Source organism: Sturnira hondurensis, unplaced genomic scaffold (genome assembly GCF_014824575.4).
Source record: "Sturnira hondurensis isolate 20B ecotype Veracruz unplaced genomic scaffold, ASM1482457v3 Scaffold0010128, whole genome shotgun sequence".
Lineage (NCBI taxonomy): Eukaryota > Metazoa > Chordata > Mammalia > Chiroptera > Phyllostomidae > Sturnira > Sturnira hondurensis.
In genome coordinates this window covers 15067713-15095121 of record NW_028082759.1, presented here as the reverse complement: position 1 = coordinate 15095121, position 27409 = coordinate 15067713, and the positions used below count along the sequence as shown (strand labels likewise).

Here is a 27409-nt window from a genome sequence, read left to right as displayed (position 1 = left end):
TCGCGCCGGGAGCTCTCTGTCGCTCACATTACGTCACTTCGGCGTGCGTGAGGCGGAGGCTGGGCAGCGCCATTTTGGCCGGAGGCCGTAGGAACACGTTGTAAAGCTGGGAAGTGACGGCAAAAGCTGATTTGGCCTCTGAGCTCCCCTGCGCGAAGGGGTCGTTCTTCCCAGGTAGGTAAATAGCCTGGAGGGGTTTGGCCATTATCTCCGATCTTCCACGAGGTAAAGATTGTGGGCACCTTCTCTGAGAACCTGTGATTAGGCCTCAGGTGACAGCGGTAGGGACCGTAGCGGCGCGTGGCAGTTGGCTTGGGTGGGATGGAACAGCTGGAACCGCCGGAACGCCAGCTCCAGCGAGAGCACAGCATGTCGCGCTTCCGCTCCAGCTGATCTGGTTTGCGACCGCTGTTGCCCGCCACCCCCGTCAGAGGCTACGAGAACAGACATAGTTGTATTCTCCACGATGCTACCTCCAACACTTCCAGTCCCCCCTTTACCCCGCTCGTACCCTGGAGTTGAACCATCTGCAGAGGAAGGCACCTTCACAATTTACAGCACCCCCTTTTAACCCCATACTTCTCCTAGCAGAGTAAAATAGATATATTTTCACATGTGCATATTTGGTTATTGGGGATAGTGGCCTTTTCTTGTGCCGTTTGGTGACTATAGAATCAGTCATCGCATCTTGACGCCATGAAGTTGAATACTCCTCGTCCACTCCCAGTTTTTACAGAAAAGAGGGCCAGGCCTCGCTTTACATTTCTCATAGAGCAACGTGGACCCGGCTGTAACTGGACTTAACCCCAGATAATCTCCCAGTTGAACGCCTTTAACTTTTTTGGTGCGCTTTTATAGCATTCAGCACTTTTTGCCTTCATGACTCTACCCTCTATCCCTTAATTATTTTAAAGTCCGTGAGATCAGGGTGGTGTCTTAACTCAAAATGCCTTTATTTTCCTTCCAGTGGTTCCTGCATTGTAGTCTCAACGGTCAAAGCCCGAGTTCCACATCCCAAACCTACAGAAACCTCTCCCTCTCCCCTCTCCCCTCCCGCCCCCCCCCCGCCGCCGTTAAGTCGATGAAAATGAGAACTGTCAAAACAATGTTTTACTTTTCTTTTATTCTCTCTTCCACAGGACAGCCAGCTAGGCATTAATGATAATGGTGTTTGTGTTGCAGTCCTCAGTACATGTGTTCCATACACTGAGATTTCATTCTGCACCAGCTACCTGACAGTAATGCTTTGTCAGTGTTAACCAAGGGCTCTTGCAGTGTATTTGAATCAAAAAGGTTTCTTTTGTTTTAGTTAAAAACCTTGTTCTCCCCTATCAAAAATTTTTAGGAAGAACGTGTAATATAATAGCTGGGGTTTTTCACAAAATGAAAGCAATATTTAATGTCCCTTCTAAGTGTCTTCAAGACTCTGAAATGAGAGTCGTGTCCAACTCTCAACTTAGGTGTTTTATAAACTAATAATCTACAATAATCATAGGTTAGAATGTTTACTGTGATATCAAGCAGTGATATCTTTGTTAACAGTGATTTTTAAATGCTTTCATGTGGTATTATAATAATTTGGTCTTAGACTGCAAATGCTTTTCATATATATCTGTCTTTCCTCCCAGCTGGAATAATGACAGACAGCAAGGGTCATTGTTTGAGTACCTATTTTGGACAGTTTTTCAGATATGAAACATCTTCAGATCCTCTTTGTTCCCAGGAATAATTTATCAGTGTGTTTTATGTAAATCATCTTATTAGTTATCTCTGGTATATTTTTATTTTTGTATGAAAATTGTTATGGTCACTCAGTTTTTAAAATGGTTTGAAATATTAGATGAAATATTTTAGTAGTTTGGCTGATACCAAGTTTAAGCAATTTCAGGATAAAACATTTATCCCCTAGAGAATTCATTATACTCATTCACCAGGTAATTTGTATGGTGCCCGGTTTTATTTTAATAACTAACTAAAGAATCTTCACTTTTTAGGCAGTTGTCATCTACAGAATGATAGCTCTTTGGAGCAATTCAAAAGTAATTTCATGTTTCCTTCTTCTGAGCTTTATGAGACGTGGACCAGTTTTGGTCTTAGACTGAAGACTTAAAGTGAGCTTCTTCGTTAACATGACTTTGTGCATTATATAACTATTTCATCTCTTTGTTGGTGATTTTTTTCTGTATATACTTTAGTGGATAACTCACACTAGGAAATATTGGTAACTTCAAAGATTTCTGAAGTTGCTATAATCTATAGGAAAATTATTCACTATATTTAGATGTATATCTTGATCGACATGCTTCAGCTCCTGCTATGTGCTAGGCACTGTGACGTAGGCACTGTGGTCTAGCCACTAAAAAAACAAATGGCCATAAAATCCCTGCCCTCATGATGGAGTACATTCCAGTTGGGGAGGAAAAATATTGTCTGTGTGTAGAGGGAGAAAGAATATGTAAAAACCTATATGATAAGTGTTTATATGTTGTGTGTATACACATGTGAAATACCTATAAACTTTCATAATGGGGAAAGAGCTAAGAAGAAAAATAAAACAGAAAAGAGGGACAGAAAGGCAGTCGGATGTATTTTTTTGGATGTATAGCTAGAGAAGGAAGGCTCACTGAGAAATAAACACCATGTAACTCACTAGGGCAAATAGCATTACAGGCAGAGGGAAGAGAAAATGCCAAGACCAGGAAGCAAGAACATGTCTGGCATGTGCTAAGAGCAGCAAGGAACCAATGTGATGGGCAAAATAAGCAGCTAGAGTAGTTGGTGATGAGCTCAGAATGTTAACAGAGGCTGACCAGTGCTTCAGTGGTGGTTTTCAGGCTTTATTCGGAGTAGAGAAACTACTGCAGGATTTTAAAATAGAGGAGTGGCGTGAATTGGCTCACATTAAGAGAACATTCAGGCTCGTATCTTGAGATAGGAACTGTCAAGAGTTGGAACAGGAGGAAAGAGTAGAAGCAAAGAGATCTGTTGGGAAGCTGTTAGAATAACAAAGTTATAAGCTGTTTTGATGGAATGATATTCACTAAAGCATGCAATGGAGAAAATGCAAATTCGAAACAACTGACTATAGGTGACTCTTTCAATTAGTCTTGTTGCACAAGAAAGAAATGAAGCACTGAGGGAAGGTGAGGTCAGATAATCGAGGGTTTGAATACTGAGGCAATGGGCCAATGGAAGGACTAATTGATGATGTGAAAGGCAGGAGGGAGCATTGTTGGGACAGCCTTCCTTGTGAATATCCTTAGTGTGCATGTGGACTTGGCTCTGGAAACAGGGACAGTGTGGTTGCTGGTTGGCTAAGGATTGACTTGAGATGACGATAGTGAAGCATGGCTTGGTTTCTCTACCTATTTTCAGCTGTATGTGTGCAGATGAAGAATTGTATTTAACCAGGATTGTAGTTAAGGGTATAAATGACTGACAGTGGAATTTTAGCTGGGCACAGATGGGAATAAACTGCGAAGGGTTGAGAAAACGTGGGAATGTGATAGAGTTGAGAGATGGTGATAGTGGGTCTGAGAAATGGGGGCCTTCAAAGAGCTGGATTATTGCTATGAGAAGGGTGAGCTGACAAGATACGAGTGGTGGTTAGTGAAGAGCAGTTTGTAATGGAAGGATTGCGGTGGCTGTATTGGTGATGACAGGGTCAAGGGTTTGCCCGAAGGAAAGAGTGGCTGAGGCAGGGTGCAGACAAGATCATTGGAGAAGAGAGGTTCATGGACCTATTGAACTGGAAACTATGAGAGGATTTGTAAAAGGGTAGAAGTCAGCCCAGGTCTGAAACCCTGAGCATTGCCTGTTCTCTCTTGTAAAAGCTGAGACAACACGTCCTTCTGTGTGTTGGGTCTTGTGTGTTTCTCAGCGGTATTTTGAAAGTTGTCTCACATTTGTATGTTTTAAGTTGATTCCTACATCTTTTTGTGTATGAATATTGAAAATGGTTTCTATAAGTTAATTTTCTGATTGATGGTATATTTTGTTTTCCCAACCGTACTACATTATTTTATTACTTTTGCTGGTTTTTTTTTACTATTTCCAGATGATCTTTTCCAAATACAGCAATAATTTATGTCCTCCTATCTAAGTTTTATGCCTGACTTATTTCTCAGTTAATTTCATTGATTATGCCATGATTTTTTAATTTTTCTTTCATAGAAGCTGGATATTCCTACCTAGAATTATGGCAGATAAATTAACGAGGATCGCCATTGTCAACCACGACAAGTGCAAACCTAAGAAGTGTCGGCAGGAGTGCAAAAAGAGTTGCCCTGTGGTTCGAATGGGTAAGCCGTCCATGGATCTTTTTTTTTTTTTTTTTTTAATTATTAAGTGACAAAATCAGATATCCATGTCTTCTTCTGGAATTTAGGGGAAAGCATTAATTATTTTACTATTAGGTGCAATGTTAACTGTGGATTTTTCAGATGCCATGGATCTTTTAAGAATAAGAGATTTTAAAAAGAGTGAATTGGCTTCAGAGTTCTCTGGACTTTAGCCATTAGTTTCTTTGAAATGAAAAGAGAACACTAGATTTTATTCTGAAGTTTTTATTGCTTGACCATATGATTCTGGGTTTTTTTTAATTATAGGGTAATGTAATAGTATCAACATTTTTTAAAGTTCTTTGAATATAAAATTAAACCACAGTTCAGGTTACTGAGATCCTTGCTGTTCTACAAAATCCTATAATTACTTTTAAGTTATGGAGAAAGGACTATCAGTATGTTCAAAATTAAATACATTTATAGCAGTTCAGAATTGCTGAATTGTTGGTAGCTTTAGAATTATGTTAAATGTGCTGGTGACGTATGGGCTTATTGAATCTTAAAAGACACTCTAGGTATCACCTCTCATGTTGTGCTGTTGAGGAATTCCATTGGTAATATCCTTGTTCTTGCGCGGAGTTTAATTCAGTCTGTGAATCAGATGGCTGCCTACCTTTTGAGAACTTCGCTGATCTTGATAACGTGTCTCATTTTTTTGTCTGGTACACATTACCATCCCAAAGCAGATTTTGTGAATTAAATATTTAGGTCAGTCGGCTGAAAAATAAGATCTGCCACAATTCTAGAGTCGTCCCCTCTTGCCTCATGAGATATCTTTTCCTTTGCCAGGAAAATTATGTATCGAGGTAACACCCCAAAGCAAAATAGCTTGGATTTCTGAAACTCTTTGTATCGGTTGTGGTATTTGTATTAAGGTAAGTGATATTTTATTGCTAATCAAACCTGTAATCTGAAAGTTCTGGATATAGTATAATTGTTTTTAAACAGACAAAATATAAAGCAATGAACCAAGAGTATAAATTTAGGAAAATTGTACTTGTATCAGTAATACAATATTGTTGCTTTTTAAGTAAGCCAACTTTTTATTTAAGAGTAGTTCTTGCCATACTAAATTTTGTAAAGGCATTTTGAACCAAAATTATATTTTCTCCACCCTTTTATGAGAAGGACATTCTCCAGCAATGTCTTCCCCAGAACCTTTTGGAAGTGTGAATCTCAAAAAAAATGTGAGTTATATTACATACACTTTTTCAAGGCCATGTTTAATTTTAAATTTATATCTTTTAAAAAGAAGTGCATATAGCCAACATTTTTCAATTTAACCTAATCTTGAAGTGCTTTTTCTGCTATATTATATTCTTCTATTGTTGAGTTTATTCCAATAGTGCAGTTTTTCAAAATACCCCAAATAGTTTTTGTTGCATTGTATAGTTTGATCTGGGCATTTGGCTTAAGAATGATAACTTTCCAACTTAAATTCATGAAAAATATTTGGAGGTGGTGAATGAAGTTCTTAATTTAGGTATTTGTGGATGGTAGAGTTTAGAGAAAACCTTTACCTGAGTGTGGACATCACCATGTCACTCATTCTGCTAAGGCTTAAGTGTATTTCCCATTGGTTTCTCAATCTGTAGTTAAGTATCCAAAGATTTTGGTACCTGAAAGCATTTTCCCTTATTCAGAAAACATAAGCAAGAAACATTTGCTGATCTCTTACATGACAGTGTTCTGGGTGCTGGACTGATTTCGAACAATATATTGTTAACTCTGTGAAGAAGGAGCTGTTTTTCTTTCTTCACTGCTGTAGAAAAATGAGGGTCCAAAATTTGGATGTGCTCTCCAGTAGCTGAAAAAATTCTAATGTGAGGAGTCTCTTTGGGGTGGGGGTAGTATATACCCTCTGAACATTAAGATACTCACAATGTACCTTGTATGTGAATAGTATGGATATTTTTTCCTTGTAGATTTAGAGAAGTTTAAATTACTTACTTGCAGCCTATAAGCATTTTTTATATGTTGATAGAATAAAAAGAATTCTGTAAATGTGGGTAACTATTAGGAGAAAAATATCTCATGTAAAGAATTAATAGTTTTGGTTAGACTCTAACTATTAGAGGATAGTAATTACTTTGTTAGAAAGTAAGAGTTTTGTTTATTTTGTAATTATCTATGTTCTTGTAACATAAAATGGGAAGTCTCTGAAATCTTTGTGTACAGTAATTTTTGAGCTGGTCCCTGAGCTCACTGACCAGTTCCGACAGGCATCTCAAGTGTGAGGTTTGCCCTTTGGGATGCGCCTGTTTTAAGTCGCCTGCACTTCTGGTCAGTTTTTCTACCCGCATTACCAGTCTTAAATGACCTTCCGGTTCTTGACATTCTTGTGCCATAGATGTTTTTACCTGATTGATGAGCAGTTGTTACTTGAATAAGTTTTTCTATGAGTCTTTTTTATTAATGCGAATTTACTCAGTTGGAGTATGAAGCATCACATGAAGCATTTTTCGTACGGGTGCTTAAGGAGCACAGCAGAAAGACATTAATTCCTGCCTGCTCTGCCCAGATGTTGCCCTGGCTGTTATTGGGCATAAATAGATCATAAAATGTACAATCCTTGACCATAAAGGGCTTTACCAGGTAGATGCGAGTGTGTACAAAGACAGGAAGAAAGAAGTAGAGGGAAGGAATGTGTCATGGGCTGAATCTGCAGCCGAATAGTACTTAGAAACCATGTCTCGTCTTGCCTCTCAGCCTTGTCTTACCTAGTCACGTAAGAAATACTCCTCCAAGCTTGTATAGAACCTCCCAGCTCAGTGAGGTTTTTCAGTAAGCACTAAATGCACAATAAATGTCTAAGAATCGTGGGAGTCACTAAGGAAATGCAAAATTAGTCCAGATGACTCTTGCCTTCGAGGAACTTAACTTTCAGTCTTTAAGAAGAAAAGGAAATGGAAAAATACTTTACATCTTTGTGCAACTCCCACATTTGGAAGATTACTTGTAAAAAAATTTTTATCTCTCCATTTTAGTCATGTGTATACTTCTAAAAATTAACACAAAATTAATTCTTTACTTCTAATAACAGAAATGCCCCTTTGGGGCCTTATCAATTGTCAATTTACCAAGCAACTTGGAAAAAGAAACAACACATCGATATTGTGCCAATGCCTTCAAACTTCACAGGTATATTTTCAAGTCAACATTCCTCTTTAATTCAGTCAAAAGTAAAATACCTTTGGGGTTTTCAGAGAAATGCAAATCTGGAAAAAAAGTTGTGTTATCCATGCACCGAAGACAAATACAATGTTGTAACGTGCAGGGTTCCACGTCAGTTGTCTATTCTGGCTAATATTGGGGTTACTGGGGGGCCTTTTTTACAACTGTAACGCCCAGGTTTCAGCCCAGGTGAGTTGCATCATGTCTGTGGATAAAGAGTCTGGGAAGTTCTAAAAGCTCCCAGATGACTCTTAATATATAATTGGGGTTGCAAATCACTATTTTTAACAATGGCCTTTATTCCCAAATTGACTTTTAAGGAAAATTGTCTCTAATTTTATATATCTATTAATTTAATGATCTACAGAGCATATTACTCTGAACTTGGACATATATTGTTAAGTCACAGGAGTTCTTCTAGGTTTTCAGTCTGCTGAACACTAATATTTTGAATCTGGAAGTCTAGATTTAACTAATAAAGAGGTATTTCTCAACCTGCCAGCTTTAAGGGGCCTACGGCAGCAGGGAGCATGAAGTGGAGTGTTTCTGGTTCATGTGGCACTTCGCTCCTTGTAAGTAAGTGGCAGGCCGACCAAACCCACCCAAACCAACCCACAGTGTGAGGTTGCACCTGCTATGATACTTTTTACCAGAGCATTTTGTTATACATTAAAGCTGAGCCTTATGTGTAGAGAAGAATTGTTACTTTACAGTGGACTTTGAATGAAAATTGAATAAATAAAACAGAGTAATATTGTCATAGATGCATTTCTAACAATTAACAGTTTAAATTAATCTTGGCTGGGTTTTTTTTCTAATAATCAATAATGTCTGCATATATCTTTTAACTTAATGGATGTGTGTGGATTGTAAGCGTATTCAAGTATGTCATTCTGATATTATGTAGTTTATTCTACCTAAGTCTGAATTTTATTATTTTTGTATGCTTTTGACAGGTTGCCTATCCCTCGTCCAGGTGAAGTTTTGGGATTAGTTGGAACTAATGGTATTGGAAAATCAACTGCTTTAAAAATATTAGCAGGAAAGCAAAAGCCAAACCTTGGAAAGTACGATGTACGTATTACCACCTTATAAAAATGGAAGAAACTGTACATGTGATTTTTTCCTTAAGTTATTTTCAGGATTATCTGTGAAATTAATGCTAAGAAACTATATATAGATTAAATTCTTTTTTTAATTAAAAATCTGTTGAATCCCTTCCAAGGTTGTGGGTTTGATCCCCAGTCAGGGCACATACAAGAATCAATCAGTGAATGCATAGATAAGTGGAAGAATAAATAGATGTGTCTATCTCTGTCTCTAAAAATCATTTTTAAAAAAGTCAGTTGCTGCTTCTTAACTGATTATTCTGAGCTTCATTGAACTGTTCTGAGTTGGCATGTCATGATTGGGAATTATATCTTCAATCTTAAGATTATTAGAAGCTAAAGTATTCTATTTGGATACATGTTCTATTTTGTGTAATAGTCATCCTCTTTGCAATTACGTTATTAAGTTAAATTCATCCCTGACTGGTATGGCTCAGTGGATTGAGCATTGGCCTGCCAACCAAAGGATCGCCTGTTCAATTCCTAGTCGGGGCGCATGCCTGGGTTGTGGGCCAGGTCCCCAGTTGGGGGTATGCAAGAGGCAACCATACATTGATGTTTTTCTCCCTCCCTTTCTCTAAAAATAAAATAAAATCTTTTAAAAAGTTAAATTCAGATTATACATGTATTTCTAGGATCCACCTGATTGGCAAGAAATTTTGACTTACTTCCGTGGATCTGAATTGCAAAATTACTTTACCAAGATTCTAGAAGATGACCTAAAAGCTATCATCAAACCTCAATACGTAGACCAGATTCCCAAGGCTGCAAAGGTTAGTTGCTTTTTTAGGAAGAATTTATGTTTTATAGATATCAGTGGAGGTATAATAGATGTATCAAATTAAATTTGTTTTACTTCTTAACTTTTTAATATTGAAAGAAATATTGAGGTAACATTGAATGTAATTTTAACATTGGAGGAATGCAGTAATAACTTTCTGGTATATCACGACAGGGGACAGTGGGGTCCATTTTGGACCGAAAGGATGAAACAAAGACACAAGCAATTGTATGTCAACAACTTGGTACGTGTTTATTTTGTGTGTGTGTTTTAATAGGACCTAAACTTCAATCATAAAATAAACATTTTTATATGGATTAATGAAATAAATGGGAAAATCTCTGTTAGTTGTCATACTTACTTTTTATGTTGCACAATTTTCAGCTGAAATATTGAAACCAAGAATGACCTACAATATACATTTTGCTCAACGGAGGTGAAGTAAAACTTACAACGTTAAACACAATGCCTCTGTGTTCTTTGTAGATTTAACCCATCTAAAAGAACGAAATGTGGAAGATCTTTCGGGAGGAGAGTTGCAGAGATTTGCTTGTGCTGTCGTTTGCATACAGAAAGCTGATATGTAGGTTACTTTACACCTTTTATGGATCTCAGTCCTTACTTGAGAGTTTTTATTTGTAACACTGCTAAGAAAGCAGTGGTTTTGAGATAAATCAGCACACACAGTGTCTAAGATTCTGATTTTGAGGTACGATGTTGAAGCAGCTGTACGCCCACTGCCAGTCTGCCCTGTTACTCCTGCAGGAGAGAAATTTACTTAGTTAAGTACTTTACTGTTGGGGTCCAGAGCTTTTTAATGTAAAGTTGGTTGTTTATTATTTAGAATGTACATAAGAATATTTTTAGGGTGTAAGTTCTCCAACAGTGCCAGCAAGTTTTATCAATACCTCAAGTGGAACGGGAGGTCCCTTGGGTTCCTCAAGGCAGGATGGCATGCCACGGGAGCGTGGGAGGGGCGGGTTTCCTGCCCACCAGTGCCGCTCTTCTCCCCCCGCGTGCGTTGCTCCCGTCGTCTTCCGTGTTTCTGCTCTGGCATCCAAAGCAGGCTAGCTCTTCTCACAATGCAGTCTGCAATTCTGTGCACGGCCCTCCATTCCAGAAGCTACGTGCTTTCCTGCAGCGGACCTTAGCCATAACAGAACATTTTTCATAAGCAAGAGAGAGTTTGTAAGTTAGCCTCCTCTGGGAATGTCTCTCCACACTTGATGTGCAGTCCTGCTTTTCATTATTTCTTTTCTACTTCTGAACAAAGCACAGAAGTATTTACCATTACAGGGTGGACTCCTCATTACGATAAGGGGATTTTTGTTATTCAAATGTAAACTACATAACAGTGCTTTGAAATATGCATGGTAAATTTATGTCATGTTTGCCTTTCATTATATTTGTTTTCCTTTCTCACAGTTTCATGTTTGATGAGCCTTCTAGTTACCTGGACGTCAAGCAGCGTTTGAAGGCTGCCATCACCATCCGGTCTCTAATAAACCCAGATAGGTGAGCGCACACTGGGCATGTGCCTGTGATATTTTGTTCCAGGGGGTTGGCAGATTCCTAAAGATTAAGCACTGGGGCCATCCACGTCATCTGCGTGTGCATGTTTTCCATGTTGCCTTTTTTTTAAAAGATTTTATTTATTTTTAGAGGAGAAGGGAGGAAGAAAGAAGGAGAGAAACAGCAACGTGAGAGAGAAACATCAATAGGTTGCCTCTTGGACATGCCCTGATCAGGGCCTAAACCCACAACACAGGCGTGTGCTCTGACCAGGAATCCAACTGGTGACCTTTCGCTTGTGGGGACAACACGCAGCCTGCTGAGCCATACCAGTCAGGACTAGAACATAGGCTCTTAATGAAAGGCTCATTCACTAACATGCCTGTCTCCAAGGAACTGCCAATCCTCTGAAATAACCAGCAAATTCTGGGAGATATGAATGGGTTTCTGGGAAGCAGATCCTTAGAATCTGCTCGGAACCTTTCCCAGGTCCTCAGATGGGTATGTCACTCAAACACACACAAAATGTAGAAGCATAAGGATCACCAGAATAATTCCAGTTCCTCAGGGTCTTAATAAGCACAGGAGAGTTCTCAGCTTCTGTTAAATAATCATAATACCTGTCTTTACTGAGTGCTGTTATAGTTTGCAGAGTATTTAAATCCATTACCTCATTTGAGCCTCATAGTAACCTTCCAACTTAGAATCTTTAGAATATCTGCGATAAACAATCTCATTTGGGCCAAATAGCTTTAATTTTTATTGTGTACGCAGTGTAGGCATTATGATAGGCTCTGTGGGGAATGCAAGAGTGTAAAACATGGTCTCACTGTTCAAGGACTTCACAATCTGGTGAGAAAAGGGGACACAAGCGGCCCTGGCCAGGTAGCCAATTGGTTGGAGCATCCTGATACGCCAGGACTGTGGGCATGTTAGAGAAGCAGCCAGTAAGTGCGGGAATAAATGGAACAAATTGATTTTTTTCTTTCTCTGTAAAAAAAAATTTTTTTAAGAATACACAAGCAGGCAAATCAGTAGTTCTAAACCCTAGCTCCTTTTTATAACATTTTATACTCCTTTATTGTACTGAGTGCCTGCAAGTCATAAATAATCTACCTTCACACCTAATTTTTTAAAAAAATATCAAATAATATCCTAACCATAATAAAGAAGAGAATGGAAGGGATAGTGATTTACAACCAGGTGACATATCTCAATTTGGAAATAATCAAGTTAATACAGTCCTATGTGATGAGAAGGGAAATAGCCTTAATTGTAATAGGTATAATGCGTCAAAACACAGTACATTGACAAAGTGAAGAAAATGATTGAGTTAGATGTTTTCACGTATGTGCTAATCCGTCTTAGGTATAGGGTTAAAATAATCTCTCTAGCAATAAAATGATAAAAAGTTACAAGAAGTGTATCTGCATCCTGAAATTCTATGACACATTGGGTCTTCAGTCCTTTACAAAGATTTTGGAAATCATATCCTTGGATAAACAACAAGAAAGGGAATAGATTGGAGAAAGGAAAAATAATCCAAGAGATTCTGTAGAATTTGACCTCTGAAAATATCTTCATTAAGATTAAAAATGAATGTAAACAAATTAATTGTAGGGTATAAATTTTCAGTGTAGATTTCTCATTTTCCTGCAGATTTCGGTTTCCCAAACTCTCAAAAAACAGTGAGTGGCTCTCCTTAGTCTTTTTTTACATTTTGGACTTCTGCACAAGCTTCATTTGAAAATAGGGAAAGCAGGAAGTTTGACCTGTTTTTGTTTTTCCTTTTGAAAGTAAATTACTAGCCAGTAGATGATGCCGTACGGCCCTATATTGGGTCTTGAAGCTTCTAATGGTGAAAAGTAGAGAATTATTCTAGATGATGGGAAATTGCCAACAGAGACACAGGGCAGGAGGAGTACTGACTCACCACTGTATTTACTCTCCATTAAATTTGCCCACCCTTTTTTTCATTCCTGGTTTTACTACCTAACACCTAGATTACTGTGGGTGCTTCCTTGAGTAAGTCTATGGTTCTTGCCAGATTAATCTTCCTGAAATGATGTTTTTTTATATCATTTTTATTCTAAAACTATACATTAGCCTCTAGCTATAATTTGCCATTTTTATTTTAATTGAAATTAAAAATTCATTCCTTTAGTGCTCTCCCTATGGGGAGCAGCCCTCGCCATTTCTTTCCTTCTTCCCCCACTTCTTTCCTCACAGGCACACGTCTCCTAAACTTTAAGGCACAGGTGGCAAACACAAGGTCCAAGGGCCAAATCCAGCCCTCCACCTTGTTTTATCCAGCCCGGCACCTCATTTCTGCCTAGCAGCAGCACCAAGCTCACCCTTTACTGTTAAGGAGGAGCTACATTTATACAGTCCTAAAGTTACATTAGGCCCTTTGAAGGCAACTGCGAGGCTGATGTGGCCCTTGGTGAAAAGGAGTTTGGCACCCAGTGAGTGTGGCACCCAAATGCCTTTGACTGCTCTAAGGCACTGGGCAGCCGGCCGGCCGTTTGTCGGGCTCACCCCCTAAACCCGTCTGTAAAGCTCCCTTTTCTCTGACTTGGGTGAGCTAAGGCTGCCCAGCCTAGGCTGTCCTGTTGGTGCTTCTGTGCTGAGCCCTCCCTCGTTTCATTGTCCCCAGCTTTAGTAACTGTGTCCTCATAGTCACTTGGGGAAAAAATTCATCTCTCTAATCATACTTGTCACATTCTAAGTGCTGCTCCATATTCCATGTAGTTACTTGGTACCATGTGGGACAACACGGAGATAGAACATTTCCGTAGTCAGGGAGTGTTCTACTGGACGATGCTGTGTAAGAACCTACCATTTTCCCCGTTGCCAGTTAATGAAAGTCAATTCCTCATCTTGTCACTCAGCAGCCGTGTTAAATAACTGTTTGGTACATAGCCAAGGACTGAAGACCATAGAAATGCAGATTGCAGTCTGTCTTCAAGGTGTTTGGGGGCAAATTGCAGGGTACTCCGAAAGTCCAAGTATTGGATCAGTGACAGAGATTCAAAATTGAGGGAAAGAAAAGTCATTTGACTATTAGGAAGGGTGGTCCTACAGAAGTTAGGGTTTGAGGTGGTAGGGAGGACTTCAGCAGGTAAGGATGTAGGCAGGAGGCCTTTTAGGCAATAGAATATCTTGAGACACAATGGAAAAGTGGATTGTTTAGGATGTCATGAAAGATCCATTTTTCAGTGTGTCCTATATGTAAATGAAGTAAAAATAGTAGCTTAAGTTTCGGAAGGTCTTTAAAGAAAGTCTAAAGATATTGTTTCATTGGGAACTGAGAGCCACATTGAAAATTCTTGGGTGAAGGGCTCTGTGCACCCCGCCACTGCAGCTAGCGTGGGACAGGTAGAAAGGTTGAATGTGTAAGTTGAAGAGCATACTCATCAAACAGTTTATGCTACATCTGATTTAAATCTCTTTGTTTCTGCTTTGTAAAATTCATTTAAAAATGTTTATTAGCAAAACACACTTTTTATACCCATAAACTATTTCATGTTAACTTTTCTTTTAGTTGAGGGCACCAGTTTGGAATATGAACATTGATAGAATCAAAAGAAAATATTTCATGGCTTTTGTTTAATATGCTCTTTACGCACACTTTTTACATATTTTCCTGAATTTACACTGTATTACAGAAAAGTTATGTCACCATTATAATTCAATATAATTTTAATTTTTTCGTGTACATTGTTACATTTTAAATCTCTTAATTTTCAGATATATCATTGTGGTGGAGCATGATCTAAGTGTATTAGATTATCTCTCTGACTTCATCTGCTGTTTGTATGGCGTGCCGAGTGCTTACGGTGTTGTCACTATGCCTTTCAGTGTACGAGAAGGTAACTCACGAAATTGTTTTCACAGTGCTGTGTTCCCTTTTACTCTAATGCTCAGAAAATGTGTAGTTGATATTAAGTCACTATGTTGCTCTAATATTTGTCTAAAACTCTGGTCTCATGGAATTTAATCACTCAGTGGAATATGTATGGTACATATGGTTGTATTCATCACTTGTTATACACAACCTATTTCTTTGTAGAATTTTCTGCTGGTGTAGGTGGAAATGCTTTATCAGTTTTACTGTGTATTTGCTATATTTTGCTATATTGAAAGTTTCTTTTAGATTTTGGCTTCTATAGAAGCATTGTATTATTTATCATCTTCAACTTCACCTGTGACAGGCCATTACCAGCATTGAAACTCTTAAATTCACTTACTGCTTATCTCGTTTCAAATTTATCTGTTATCTATCCTAGGTTACAGAACTAAGACTGCTTAAAATTCTAATAAGATAGCTTAGTAAGTATTTGTTACGGTTTAGTAAATGACTAAAAACTTGGTAAAACAGCTTAGTGAGTACATTTTTTATGTATTCCTTCTACTGTCAGGAGAGGGACCCTCTAGCTTCTTTTCCAAGCCCTTCCCTGCCTCCGCCAGTTAGGCCACAGTAAAAACTGACCTGCCACAAAGGCGTTACTGAAACGACATCAGTGCACTCTCCACCTGGCACGCCTTTTTTCATTTAATTGCATTTCTTCTCTTTGGCTGTGCCTTAAGCTGACAATCTAGAATACATGAAAGGATGATTTAGTTCATATCTTGAAAAAAATACCATATTCTGTAAACAGTGGTTTTTGAGATACCAGAGACACTTTTGGAAAATGAAATTTATATTGCATTATATGTTTTGCATAAAAAGACAGCAGTAGCTTTTTTAATTTATAAAAGTATGTAATATTTTAGTTTAAGATTTGGGAAAGGGTTTGCTATCACTTCTTGTGTTTGGAGATAAACAGATGAATATATTAAGGAAAAGTTTGGGAGATTGCTCAGTTTTCTTTCCAGTAGTCTTAAAGAGATACCAAAAACAAGTGTTCATGTTTGATTTGTCTCAGTTTGCCAATATTTATGAGTGCCTTCTCTGTGCCACACAGTAGTAATAGTGCCAGGATTGCATTGGTAATCACGTGGTACCTGGCACCCCGCCCCCCATCGCGTTCACAGTAATAAACACCCCGTGTAAAGGCTCTGCCATCGAAGAGGTAGTTCCTGGTGAGGTTTCGAATGTGCCTTGTCTGTTAGAACAATTCAAGTAACAAACCACTTCATCTTTTCCTTTCCTTTGACATGCTGAAATTAGTGTAGGATATATAATAGCTCTCTTTGAATGGTAAAGGCAGTAAGACGACCAGCATTGCAGCAGGAACGTAGAGGCTGACTTATTAATGTTTTGTTCCAAGTTCCTTGTTTCTCTTGAGTCTTCCTTTCCTTACCTGATAAATTATGCACTTGGACTAAATGGTCACTAAGGTTCCTTCAAGTTTATGTTTTTACTTTATTTTTGGTTTTAATTTTTTAACCACATTTATAGTTTTTAAATAGTTTAAGTTTTTTTTAAAATGCTGCTTTTGGCAGAATAAGTGTATCCATTCATTCGTATCCATTCATCAGCAGATATTTACTGAGTACCTGTGACTGAGGCTGAGCATATGGGCCCCTGATGTGGCTCCGGGTCTAGAGAAACAGGACCACATTCTCAGACTTCCTTTCAGGACCTTCCAGAACTTCAGCTACTGTCCTTCTCTCACTTCTCATTTATAGGAAACACTGAAAAATAGATCTTTTCCTTGTTTCCCGAATAATCCACTTTTTTCATTTCTGTGTCTGCCATTATGAATCTTAACAACATGAGTATGTAGAGATTCTTATGTATAATATGTTAGCTTCTTTTCAGTTTTAAAACCTCTTTAGACAATGGGGTTTAACTTTGTATAATGAAACCAAAAAATGTCAAATGAAGTTCATTATTATAAATTTCTTACAAACCTGCAAAAATAATTGGGGGGAAATGCAGTAAATTCTAACTTCAGTGTATGGTTATAGATTATGAGTATTCATGTGAAAATGAATACCCATAATCTAAAATTATTCCCCAAACTATTTTATATCATTATATGTCTAATCTATGAAAATATTCCACTTTTATAGTCATTTGTAGAGAAAAATGGCAACTTTTGACTTAAAAACCAGTAGAAATGGCATCATATATGCTTTTGCACTAAACCTGAGGGAGGGGGAATCTTGTAAAAATCACATTGTAATGAAAGGATGTGCTTTTTATGTGTGTGTGTGCTAGGCGCATACATATGCATGAGTTATTTAAACTTGCATGAGGTATGTAAAACACAATGTTGTCACTGCATGTTGTAAACCCACAGAAACTTAAACCTGCTTAGAATGCTCCCAGGAGAGCCTGGGGTTTTAGCTTTTATGTAATAATAATTTCTTGCTGTAGAAAAATGTAGTCTTCAACTGATCTTTACTAATCTATTGTCAATAACTTTTCAATAGGCATAAACATTTTTTTGGATGGCTACGTTCCAACAGAAAATTTGAGATTCAGAGATGCATCGCTTGTTTTCAAAGTGGCTGAGACAGCCAATGAAGAAGAAGTGAAAAAGATGTGCATGTACAAATACCCTGGGATGAAGAAAAAGATGGGAGAGTTTGAGCTGGGAATTATAGCAGGAGAGTTTACAGATTCCGAAATCATGGTGATGTTGGGGGAAAACGGTCAGTTTTTCTGATTTTGTGATAGTTGAGCATCTGTCCTGTTTACCTAGTACCTTAGTTTTAACTACTCTGTGAAAAAGTTGGACTCAGTTACAGGTCTGGGAGCTGGCCTGAGCCCATACATTTCTAAGTGTATTCATATTTTGTGACATTGTATGATTTAGTCTGTCCTTCGGTCAAGTTCGTATTTCTTACTTTGTTTCATAACCTTCAGTACAAATAAGATTTTTTAAAGTCTTTTTTTTCTGTGTATAAATCGACAGGGCATTTATTCATATATGATACTGACAAGGAGGAAGGAATATTGGTAGTTCAGAAGCAATTATGTTTGAAATTTTCATGCACTGTTCCTTTTGGAGCTTTTCTTCTTTTAAATTCAAACTAGTCTACCCCTGCAAATAGTTGTATCACCAGCATTTTTTGTGAGGTTGCCATCATAAATATGCAATGCAGTTGAGTACCAAATGCCTGGTATTACTTTCATGATTCTAAAAAATGTTTGAATTGTATACTTACAGCTTACAAAGGTACAGAAGAAAACTTATTTTATGAGGATTGTTGCAAATGCATCAGCCTTTAGTTAATGGAGGGGTTTTGAGCTGGGTTGCAATTAACTCAAATATTTCATGTAAATGGACTTTGTAATGATGGTATCAATCATATTCTATCTTAAATTGTGTGCATTGACATTTGAGCTAAATATGTCTTTTTTTAAAAAGAAGCATGAGCCTTATTTTTCCTATCATTTATTAAAATGGTCATTATAAGTTTTAACTAGTTTATATTCCTCCCGATTACTTTAGAATGATGTTGATAGGTTAGTCATCTCCGTCAAACCCCAGTAGTATCTGGTGATTGACTCTAAACTGTAAAGCAGCTTTCAAGTTGACTTGTTTTGCGTTGTGTTGGCAGGTACTGGTAAAACGACATTTATCAGAATGCTTGCTGGGAGACTTAAACCTGATGAAGGAGGTACTGTTGTAGTTTTGAGTTACTGTACTCTGTTCCACATATAGTAAACATTAAAGATCTGGGCATTGTCTGTGTCTTACTTATTTGTATTGCTTTTCAGGAGAAGTACCGGTTTTAAATGTCAGTTATAAGCCACAGAAAATCAGTCCCAAGTCAACTGTGAGTTATTCTGTTATTTGGTTATTAAAGTTTATATGTATATACGTATATACCTATAACTTGAATCTTTTACTGTTTCAAAAGTCTTCTCCAAATTAGTTTCTGTACAGTTTTATCAGTAAGCGGCTAAAGAAGGTATTATGCCCTGACTGGTGTGGCTCGATGGGTTTAGGGCCGGCCTGAGAACTGAAAGGTCGCAGCTTCGGTTCCCTGTCGGGGCACATGCTGCCTGGGTTGTGGCCAGGTCCCCAGTTGGGCATGTGTGAGAGGGAACTGACTGACTTTCTCTCCCTCGATTCTGCCTTTTCCCTCTGAAAATAAACAAAATCTAAAAAAGAGAGAAAAAAGAAGGTATTAAGAACACATTCATTTCCACTACTGGGAAAATGCTTTTAAAACCTGATAGGTATCTTTTTCCAAAATGAACCTTTGAAATATGTGCTTTGTGCTATAAAAAAAAAAAATCAAGAAAGTAAAAGGGCCCTGGCCTGTGTGGCTCGGTCGGTTGGAGCATCATCCCGTACACCAAAAGGCTGCAGGTTTGATCCCTGGTCAGGGCACATACCTAGATTGCAAGTTCAATCTTTGGTTGCCAGGCTACGTGTGGAAGGCAACCAATCAATGTTTCTCCCTCATATCTGTATTTCTTTCTCCCCACTCCCCCTTTCTAAGCAATGAAAAAAAAATATCCCTGGGTGAGGTTAAAAAGAAGAAATTGAGATGGCTACCCACAGGATGGGATACCTCATATAATGAGGTACTCATATCTAGAATATATAAAGATTTCTTACAACTCCATTTAAAAACGGGCAAAAAGCCCTGACTGGTGTAGCTCGGTGGATTGAGTGTGGGCCTGTGAACCAAACAATCGCAGTTCAATTCCCAGTCAGGGCACATGCCTGGGTTGCAGGCCAGTTCCCAGCAGGGTATGCACGAGAGGCAACCACACATTGATATTTCTCTCCCTCTCTCCTTCCCTTCCCCTCTAAAAATAAATAAATAAAATCTTAAAAATAAAAATAAAATAAAATAAAATAAAAACAGGCAAAGGCCCTGGCTTGTGTAGCTCAGTGGATTGGGGGTAGGCTATAAACCAAAGGGTTGCTGGTTTTTGTTTTTTAAAGATTATTTATTTTTAGAGAGAGGGGAAGGGAGGGAAAAAGAGAGGGTGAGAAACACCCATGTGCAAGAAAAACACTGATTGACTGCCTCTCCTACATGCCCCGACCTGGGACCAAACCTGCAACCCAGGCATGTGCCCTGATGGGGAATTGAACTTGTGGCCCTTCACTTTGGGGGACAACGCCCAACCCACTGAGCCACATGGGCCAGGGCAGGGTTGCTGGTTTGATTCCCAGTCAGGGCATGTGCCTGGGTGCAGGCCAGGTCCCCAGGATGAGGTGCATAAGTGACAACCACACACTGATGTTTCTCTCCCCCTCTTTCAGCTTCTCTTCCCCTCTCTCTGAAAATGAATAAATAAAAATTTTAAAAAAATAAGTAAATAAATAAGAATTTTAAAATGGGCAAAGGATTTGAGTAGACATTTTTCCAAAAATGATATACAAATGTTCAGTAAGCACATTAAACAATTCTCAGTGTCCTTACTCATTAGAGAAATGCAAATCTAAGCCACAATGATATCACCACTTCAGACACACTGGGATGACTTAACTCAAAATGAACAATCAGTACTGGTGAGATGTAGAGGTATAGAACCTCATACATCACTGGTGTATAAATGGTGCAGCCACTTTAAAGAACCTGGCAGTTCCTCAAACAGTAAACATAGTTACTTATGAACCAGCATTTCCATTACTAGATACGTACCCAAGAGAAATGAAGGCTATCTCAATACAGAAACTTGCACACAAATGCATTATTCATAATAGCCAAAATGTAGAAAACAACCCAAATGTCAGTCAACTGATGAATGGATAAACACTGTGTATACATAAAGTTGAATGTTATTCAACCATAAAAATAAATAAAATACTGATACATGTTACAATATGGATGAACCTTGAAAACAAGAAGTGAATGTTTAGTTCCTGCCAGTGTTGTAGTGAACTTACCCACTCCTATACCTACTCAGTGCCTCAATATTCAGGTCTATTGGAGATGGCTGGACTTACAATAAAAATTTTATCCTTGATACTTTCTTTTAGTTTTTACTGGCTTTTAGAGAGGAAGGGAAAGAGAAAGAGAAACATCGATTTGTTGTTCCACTGACAACTGAACCCACAGCCCTGGAGTGTGGAGACAGTGTTCTGACTAGCTGAGCTACCTGGCCAGGGCATCACTGATACTTTCTATAAGCTTAGTTTTTAAGTTCTCAAACTCAGACCTCTCCTGGAATAACAATCAATAGGCATCTTAAGATTCATCCCTGTCAGTTTGTGTTATCTTACTGATTACATGGTACTTACAGTGACCTTGAGAATTATTACTACTCTCAGATCACTTCTACCCTGAAACATTCATCATTTACTACTTTCAGGTGTCAAGATTATTGCCTTTTTTACTTGTTGGACATGATGGATTTTTAATTAAATTTCAAAATATGCCACAGATAACAGATAAGCATAAAAACACTGTTGGTATTTGTTGGTGGTAAATTGATATACTTTTGCTCTGGAACTTAACTTTGTTATGATTTATAACTAGATTAGTTCAGTACTGAAATAAAATTTCAGTATTTTCCCATAAACAGGGAAGTGTTCGACAGTTACTACATGAAAAGATACGAGATGCTTATACTCATCCACAATTTGTGACTGATGTGATGAAGCCTCTGCAAATTGAAAACATCATTGATCAAGAGGTATTCTCATATTTTGGGGACTTTTATTTTAAACTGGATGTCTCTGTAGGACTTGCTAAACAGCTTCTCCAAATAGGTGCAGACGTTATCTGGTGGCGAACTGCAGCGAGTAGCTTTAGCTCTTTGTTTGGGCAAACCTGCTGACGTCTATTTGATTGATGAACCGTCTGCGTATTTGGATTCTGAGCAAAGATTGATGGCAGCCCGAGTTGTCAAACGGTAATGGCCTGCTCACAAAAGGGTTACTTTTGATTGTGTGTACTGGCATGCAGCTGTGTTTCGTATAGCATTTGAATACTTGATGGTATACTACAAAGGTCTCAAAATTGTGTGTTTCAGTTTCATACTCCATGCCAAGAAGACAGCCTTCGTGGTAGAACATGACTTCATCATGGCCACCTACCTGGCAGATCGAGTCATCGTTTTCGATGGCGTGCCATCTAAAAACACAGTAGCAAACAGGTAAAACCACTTTCTGAAATATTCAACCTAACTATAGCTCCTAACAATTAGAAAGTTCCTTACAATTTTCCGTAAGCTTATAAACACTACTCAATACCATTTTAAGACAGAAAGAGATAGCTAGAAATTCTAGAAATTATTCTGCGACTTTTAGCTTATTTGTGTGGAATCCGGGATGGGACCTGGTAGACTAGTTAGTTTTCAGGCTACAGTGTAGACCTCCTCGCCCAGGGTGATGAGCATACAGAGTTCTGGGTCCCCCAGCTTTTCTTTTAAAGTAACTTTGTTGGCATGATTAGGATTTCCAAAACACATTAGGATTGTAGGTTAAAAACCAACAATGTCATACACGACATCACCACGTAGGTTACAGCAGTAGACGCACTGTCTGGTGGTGATCCCAGCATAGGTCCCTCCTGTTTTCCTCTCCTCTTCTTCCTTACTGCCTTGACGGAGAGCAGTTGTAATGGACAGAAGCCTAGTGTTCAAATCAGTTTATGAAAAAATCTCTTAAACTTTTAGTACTAAAACTTTATATTGGAATGAACCATATGAAATTACTATGTTCAACAACTTGTGACCTATAAAAACAGTAATTTTACGTGATTCTAACATGTTTTCTGGTATTAGGGAGGAATGGAATTGCTATTGGAGTAATTCATCAATGAAATATAACTACTGAACCTCCCAGAATTCCTTTCTTTTCATTTTAAATTTAAATATCAATTACTAAGAATTACGTATTTGAGAGTTAGGGGAATTTCTTAGGCCATAAAAGCTTATTTATTGAAATAATGATCCTCCCTTTGTATTTATAAAGTACTTAAAATGTTCCATGTGTGTGATGTGATTTAGCATGATTTAGATGAGTAAGGCATAGAAACTTTAAAAGTTCCTACGAAAAATCGTTACACGTATTCCCTCCAGTGCCTAACTTCTAACGTAAGTATTACCTTTTCTGTTAAATTCTTCTCCCCTAAAAATGTCAAATTTGAAATTCTGTATTTTTAATTAATGATCTTTTGTTGTTCTAAAGGAATACTTTCTTCTTAAGTTTTTCCTCCTGTTGCAGATCAGAAACACGTTAAACTGTGTTTTGCACAAAAATATTATAGCCAAACTCGTCCACACAAAAACATTTCTGAACATAGAGTTTATACTCTGTTGCAATTATATTATTGCCCAGATGATTTATGGTTGGGGAATTAGAGGGAATGGGGATTCTTAATATTGTTTCCCAAAAAGTAGTTAAATTTAAGGGGTAAATTTAATCACAGTTAATCTTATTTTTATTCTAGTCCTCAAACCCTTTTGGCTGGCATGAATAAATTTTTATCTCAACTTGAAATTACATTCAGAAGAGATCCAAACAACTATAGGCCGAGAATAAACAAACTCAATTCCATTAAGGTATGTAGAAAGAGTATCTTAAATCACGGGTAACTCCTCGTTGTAAATAATTGAAAGGTCTGTTTCAGATTGGAAGGCTGTCTCATTAAAATCTGGATTCTAATCGAATGGCAGTTAGGTCTGGCCGGCAGCCAGTGCGGTGGGGCTGCCCCCACGGCCTGAATGCTGGCAGTCGTTCACGTCGTCGGAGTCGTAGTGCCCTGTCAGGCCACCTGTGTTACTGCCACTTAAAATGTTTTCAGAAAGATTGCACTAATTCGCCATTGAAGTAAGTTTCTATGAGTGCCTTAATCAGTTTCTCATAGTTTTGTGTTCATGTACAAGAGCAACATGATGAAAATGTGTATTTTAAGAGTCAAAACAAGCTCCTTCAGTGAGCATAAAGCTCTGAACAATAAAAATACGTTTTGTCAGTTTCTCTTTGTGCTATATGAAGTAATTGTGTGCCCTACACGAGATTTAGCCTGTGAAATATTGGTTGTATTTATCTATCTCTTGGTTGCTCAAAAAAAGAAAAAGTGAGAACTCTGAAGAACCATGTTTTACACCCCCTGCAGCGCCTCCTTGCTCACGTCACGGTCCTCTGGCCGTCGTGGCCGTAATTGCTGCTTTAGAAGTGTGTTTACAGCACACTGGATGGCATTTCTCTTTGTGACTGAAACGTGAGTTCCTGGATGGCAGAGACAGAGTCACCGTGCACATCATGTGTCCCCAAGCACCTAACGTGACTTCCAGATGCCTGTAGCCTGCCATGTTATCTTAATGTTACTCACTGGCCTGGATAATGAAATGACAGGTTCTGACTTACGTAATGAAGAGTTTTCTCATTTTTGGGAAACATGAAGCAGAAGAGAGGATATAAATTCTAGAACATATGCGCAGCTTAATTTTCCTAAGAATTTCTTCTGAAGTGTTATGATGCTTCCCACTATGTGTTTTTTTTTTTTTTTTTTTAAATCTAGAGGGGGAAGGGAAGGAGAGAGGGAGAGAAACATCAATGTATGGTTGCCTCTCATGCGTCCCCTGCTGGGAACTGGCCTGCAACCCAGGCATGTGCCCTGACTGGGATCCTCTGGTTCACAGGCCCGCACTCAATCCACTGAGCTACACCAGCCAGGGCACTTTCCACTGTTTCTGTTGCTGCAGTTCATGGTTTGGTTCTCTCTGCCCACTCCTCTCAGTCACACCGTAATCCTACTGAGGGGGCAGCTGGGTAAATAGATAGATGGGTCATTACTGGCCAGTCAGTGAACAGTACTGGGGGGAAATTGTTACATGTTTTGTGTAATAGGCCATTGTCCAACTGACAATATAGACCATTTGTACCAGGAGCTTAAAGTTAAAATGATGAAAATGGAATTGAGTAGTTTTCCTGGAAATGGTATTTTACATGGCAGCCTTTCACATGTGTAAGGCATTTTGTAGAAAGGGGCTTGAAGGGAACCGAGGAAGTGTCCCCATAGCGGAGGTAGGTAGCCGAGAGCCGAGGGCTGCGCAGGGGCAGACAGCAGGCGCAGACCTGGTCGCCGCTGAGTGCATGCCGCTGAGTGACTCTGTGCGTGCGAGTTGCCCCTGTGTAGGAGCGCGCTGTTGACTTTTGTTGCCTTTTTTTTATTTTTTAGGATGTAGAACAAAAGAAGAGTGGAAACTACTTTTTCTTGGATGATTAGACTGAATCTGGGAACACGGATAAGCCATTTATTAAAAAAAAACATGTATTGGGGTTTTTGTCATATAAAACTTTAATCAGGTTTTATGCCCCACATACTCTGGAGCCTAAAGTACAATTTACTTCATGTAACATAAGCCAGTTGTGTTGTAAACTGTAGTCTGAACACACACACACACACACGCCACTTTCTGTTGTCGGTAACACCCTTTTTGTGCATAACATTCTAAAATGAAGACATTTCAAGCTGTACTAATTACCTCCCAATTTTCATGTGTGGGAAGATTTTCAATAGATGTATTATATTCATGTACTGAGTGCTGACCATGTTGCCTGCTTTTGAAAATCCTGAAAAAGATTTCTGTACTTACATGGTTTGCCAAGTATGTCAGGAAAATGAACTGCCCTGACTTCAAAAGCCGGTCAGAAACTCCACTGATGAAATTTGATAAATAAACATTAGGATTATATTTGTTGTTTGTTTTCAGTCTTGTGTTTAGACTTTCAAAGGAAGAAAATCTACCACAAAACGTCACTGTCAGAAAATGGCTATTACCAACCTAACCATTGTTTACAATTTTTGGTGCTTTTGAAATATCTTTAACAGAAATCATTTCAGTACCTCCCTGTCCTCATGAAGAAAATACCCTATCATTATTCAGATTTACTGTTTTAGCATTCCAAAAGATTCTATACTCTATAGCTATTCTCAAGATAATAGTTCTTGAAACATACATTTGTATAATTACTGATCGTTTTAAAGGACTTTCAAAGTACAGGCTCAAAATCTTTAGAGTTGGTACCTGAGCATTTACATATTTTTAGGTTTCCACGGATTTCTCATTGATAGCCAAGGACTATGAGCCACTACCTAAAGGCAACAGTAATGCTGATAAATCAAGTACAGAGTCCCCTGTACTCATCTCTGAGTTGGGACACAGAGGACATTATCAAATCTGTTTGACCTGAGCAGCGGGAACCTTAGTGTGAAGCCACCTTCAGTTCTGACTGGGGCTAACGTGCTGCAAGTGAGGGCAAGAGTTCACTAAATAAATAAGTGGGCCGGCAAGAGGGCGAAGTCAGAAATTACTGAACAGACTTGTTAGAACTGCTTGAAACAGAAGCTGTAATACACAGACTGGGTAAAGTATGGTTTAACTGAGCCCACCTGGCCTTTTAAAAATTAATATAATCTATTTACATGTGAAAAATTCAAATGTACGGAGATCTATGGAATAAAGTTACACCTTCCCTCACACATCACCATCCCAAAGGTTACCAGTGTTTGCATCTCATACTTTTTCCCTGTGCACTAAGTGTGAATATGTAAAGAGTTTGTATTGTATATTAATGGGATTATACTAAAATACATAGTGCCTACTTTTAAGGATAAGTTAAATTTGTAAATGATTATTTCAACTGTATTAATAAAATAAGCCAAGAGCTATTATTTACTGATTCCGTATTCTGTCCTAAAAGAAATATTTGATATATTAAGAGCAGTTCTTTCTGCTTAATGCTTATGACAGAATATGTATTGTAATATTTTCCATATAAATGAAATTTATATGGGTTTAGATGTGACTTAAAATTTTACAGTGGTTGGAAAGTTCTTACAGTTGCTAACAAGTTTTTGTATCAGTGTTACCAGCTCAACACACCGTCAGTGCAGACGTTAGCAATTTAAAAGAATGAGACTTAGTATGTCTGATTAGAACTAAGCAAAAAGTGTGGTGCAACAGTTTCTAATACACCATTCATACAGAAATACACAAAAGGATACTCAAGCTTACTGCTTTGGGGAAGAGTAACTTGATTAAAGAACAGGAAAGGAGACATGCACACATACAGCCATTACTGTTTGACTTATGTATCAACTGTTCAGAAATCATGTTTTTAGCATCTTTAAGTCCAGTGCTGTATCTTTCTTGCTTATAATTCAGTGTTATAATTTGGTGTCTAGCATGTACTTTGCCTACATGTTGTATTGAAGGAATGAATGAACCTACTTACCACATAAAGTAGGAAAGTAGGCTAACTACTAGGTTCTATAATTTCGTTCATTTTCATTAACATGTAGATACTTGTGTGTCAGACTTAACCCAGTGCCTGGTGTATTATGAGCACCCAGTGGTTCAGATGAGAAATAGTTGTGTTGGAGACTCAGAAAGGGCGATGTGAAGGAGGCAGTTGCCAGAAAAAATAGCACCTACATTGATAAATGATAAATAACCCATGCAATGCAGAATACGTGTCCGGCAAAGGCAGCATGGAGACTGGTGGTGAAAGGCTGAATCCAGACAGACTGCAGTGGACTCCCGGTGCCTTTAAGATTCACACTAGAAGTTTACACACTGAAAGCAGGGACTGAAGAGAAAGCAAGACCAG

The 27409-nt window shown here is 38.3% G+C and overlaps 1 protein-coding gene across 1 annotated transcript; it reads left to right on the top strand.

Annotated features, from left to right (window-relative positions):
- Positions 1–28: 28 nt before the first annotated feature.
- Positions 29–25496, top strand: ABCE1 (ATP binding cassette subfamily E member 1). Its single transcript, XM_037058460.1, has 18 exons — positions 29–174; positions 4174–4301; positions 5133–5218; positions 7387–7484; positions 8474–8591; positions 9262–9399; positions 9582–9651; positions 9894–9990; positions 10833–10922; positions 14670–14791; positions 17304–17525; positions 18438–18497; positions 18598–18656; positions 21370–21480; positions 21557–21699; positions 21820–21942; positions 23241–23352; positions 24975–25496. The coding sequence occupies exons 2-18, from the start codon at positions 4199–4201 to the stop codon at positions 25020–25022; spliced, it is 1800 nt and encodes a 599-aa protein (XP_036914355.1). The 5' UTR covers positions 29–174; positions 4174–4198; the 3' UTR covers positions 25023–25496.
- Positions 25497–27409: the final 1913 nt, after the last annotated feature.

What these genes read in the sequence shown, in the direction of transcription:
- ABCE1 (XM_037058460.1), top strand. Translation starts at nt 4,199, where the DNA reads ATGGCAGATAAATTAACGAGGATCGCCATTGTCAACCACGACAAGTGC. An exon ending in AATGCCTTCAAACTTCACAG is followed by an intron (nt 7,485 to 8,473) that starts GTATATTTTCAA and finishes TGCTTTTGACAG; the next exon opens with GTTGCCTATCCCTCGTCCAG. An exon ending in TCTCTAATAAACCCAGATAG is followed by an intron (nt 10,923 to 14,669) that starts GTGAGCGCACAC and finishes CTTAATTTTCAG; the next exon opens with ATATATCATTGTGGTGGAGC.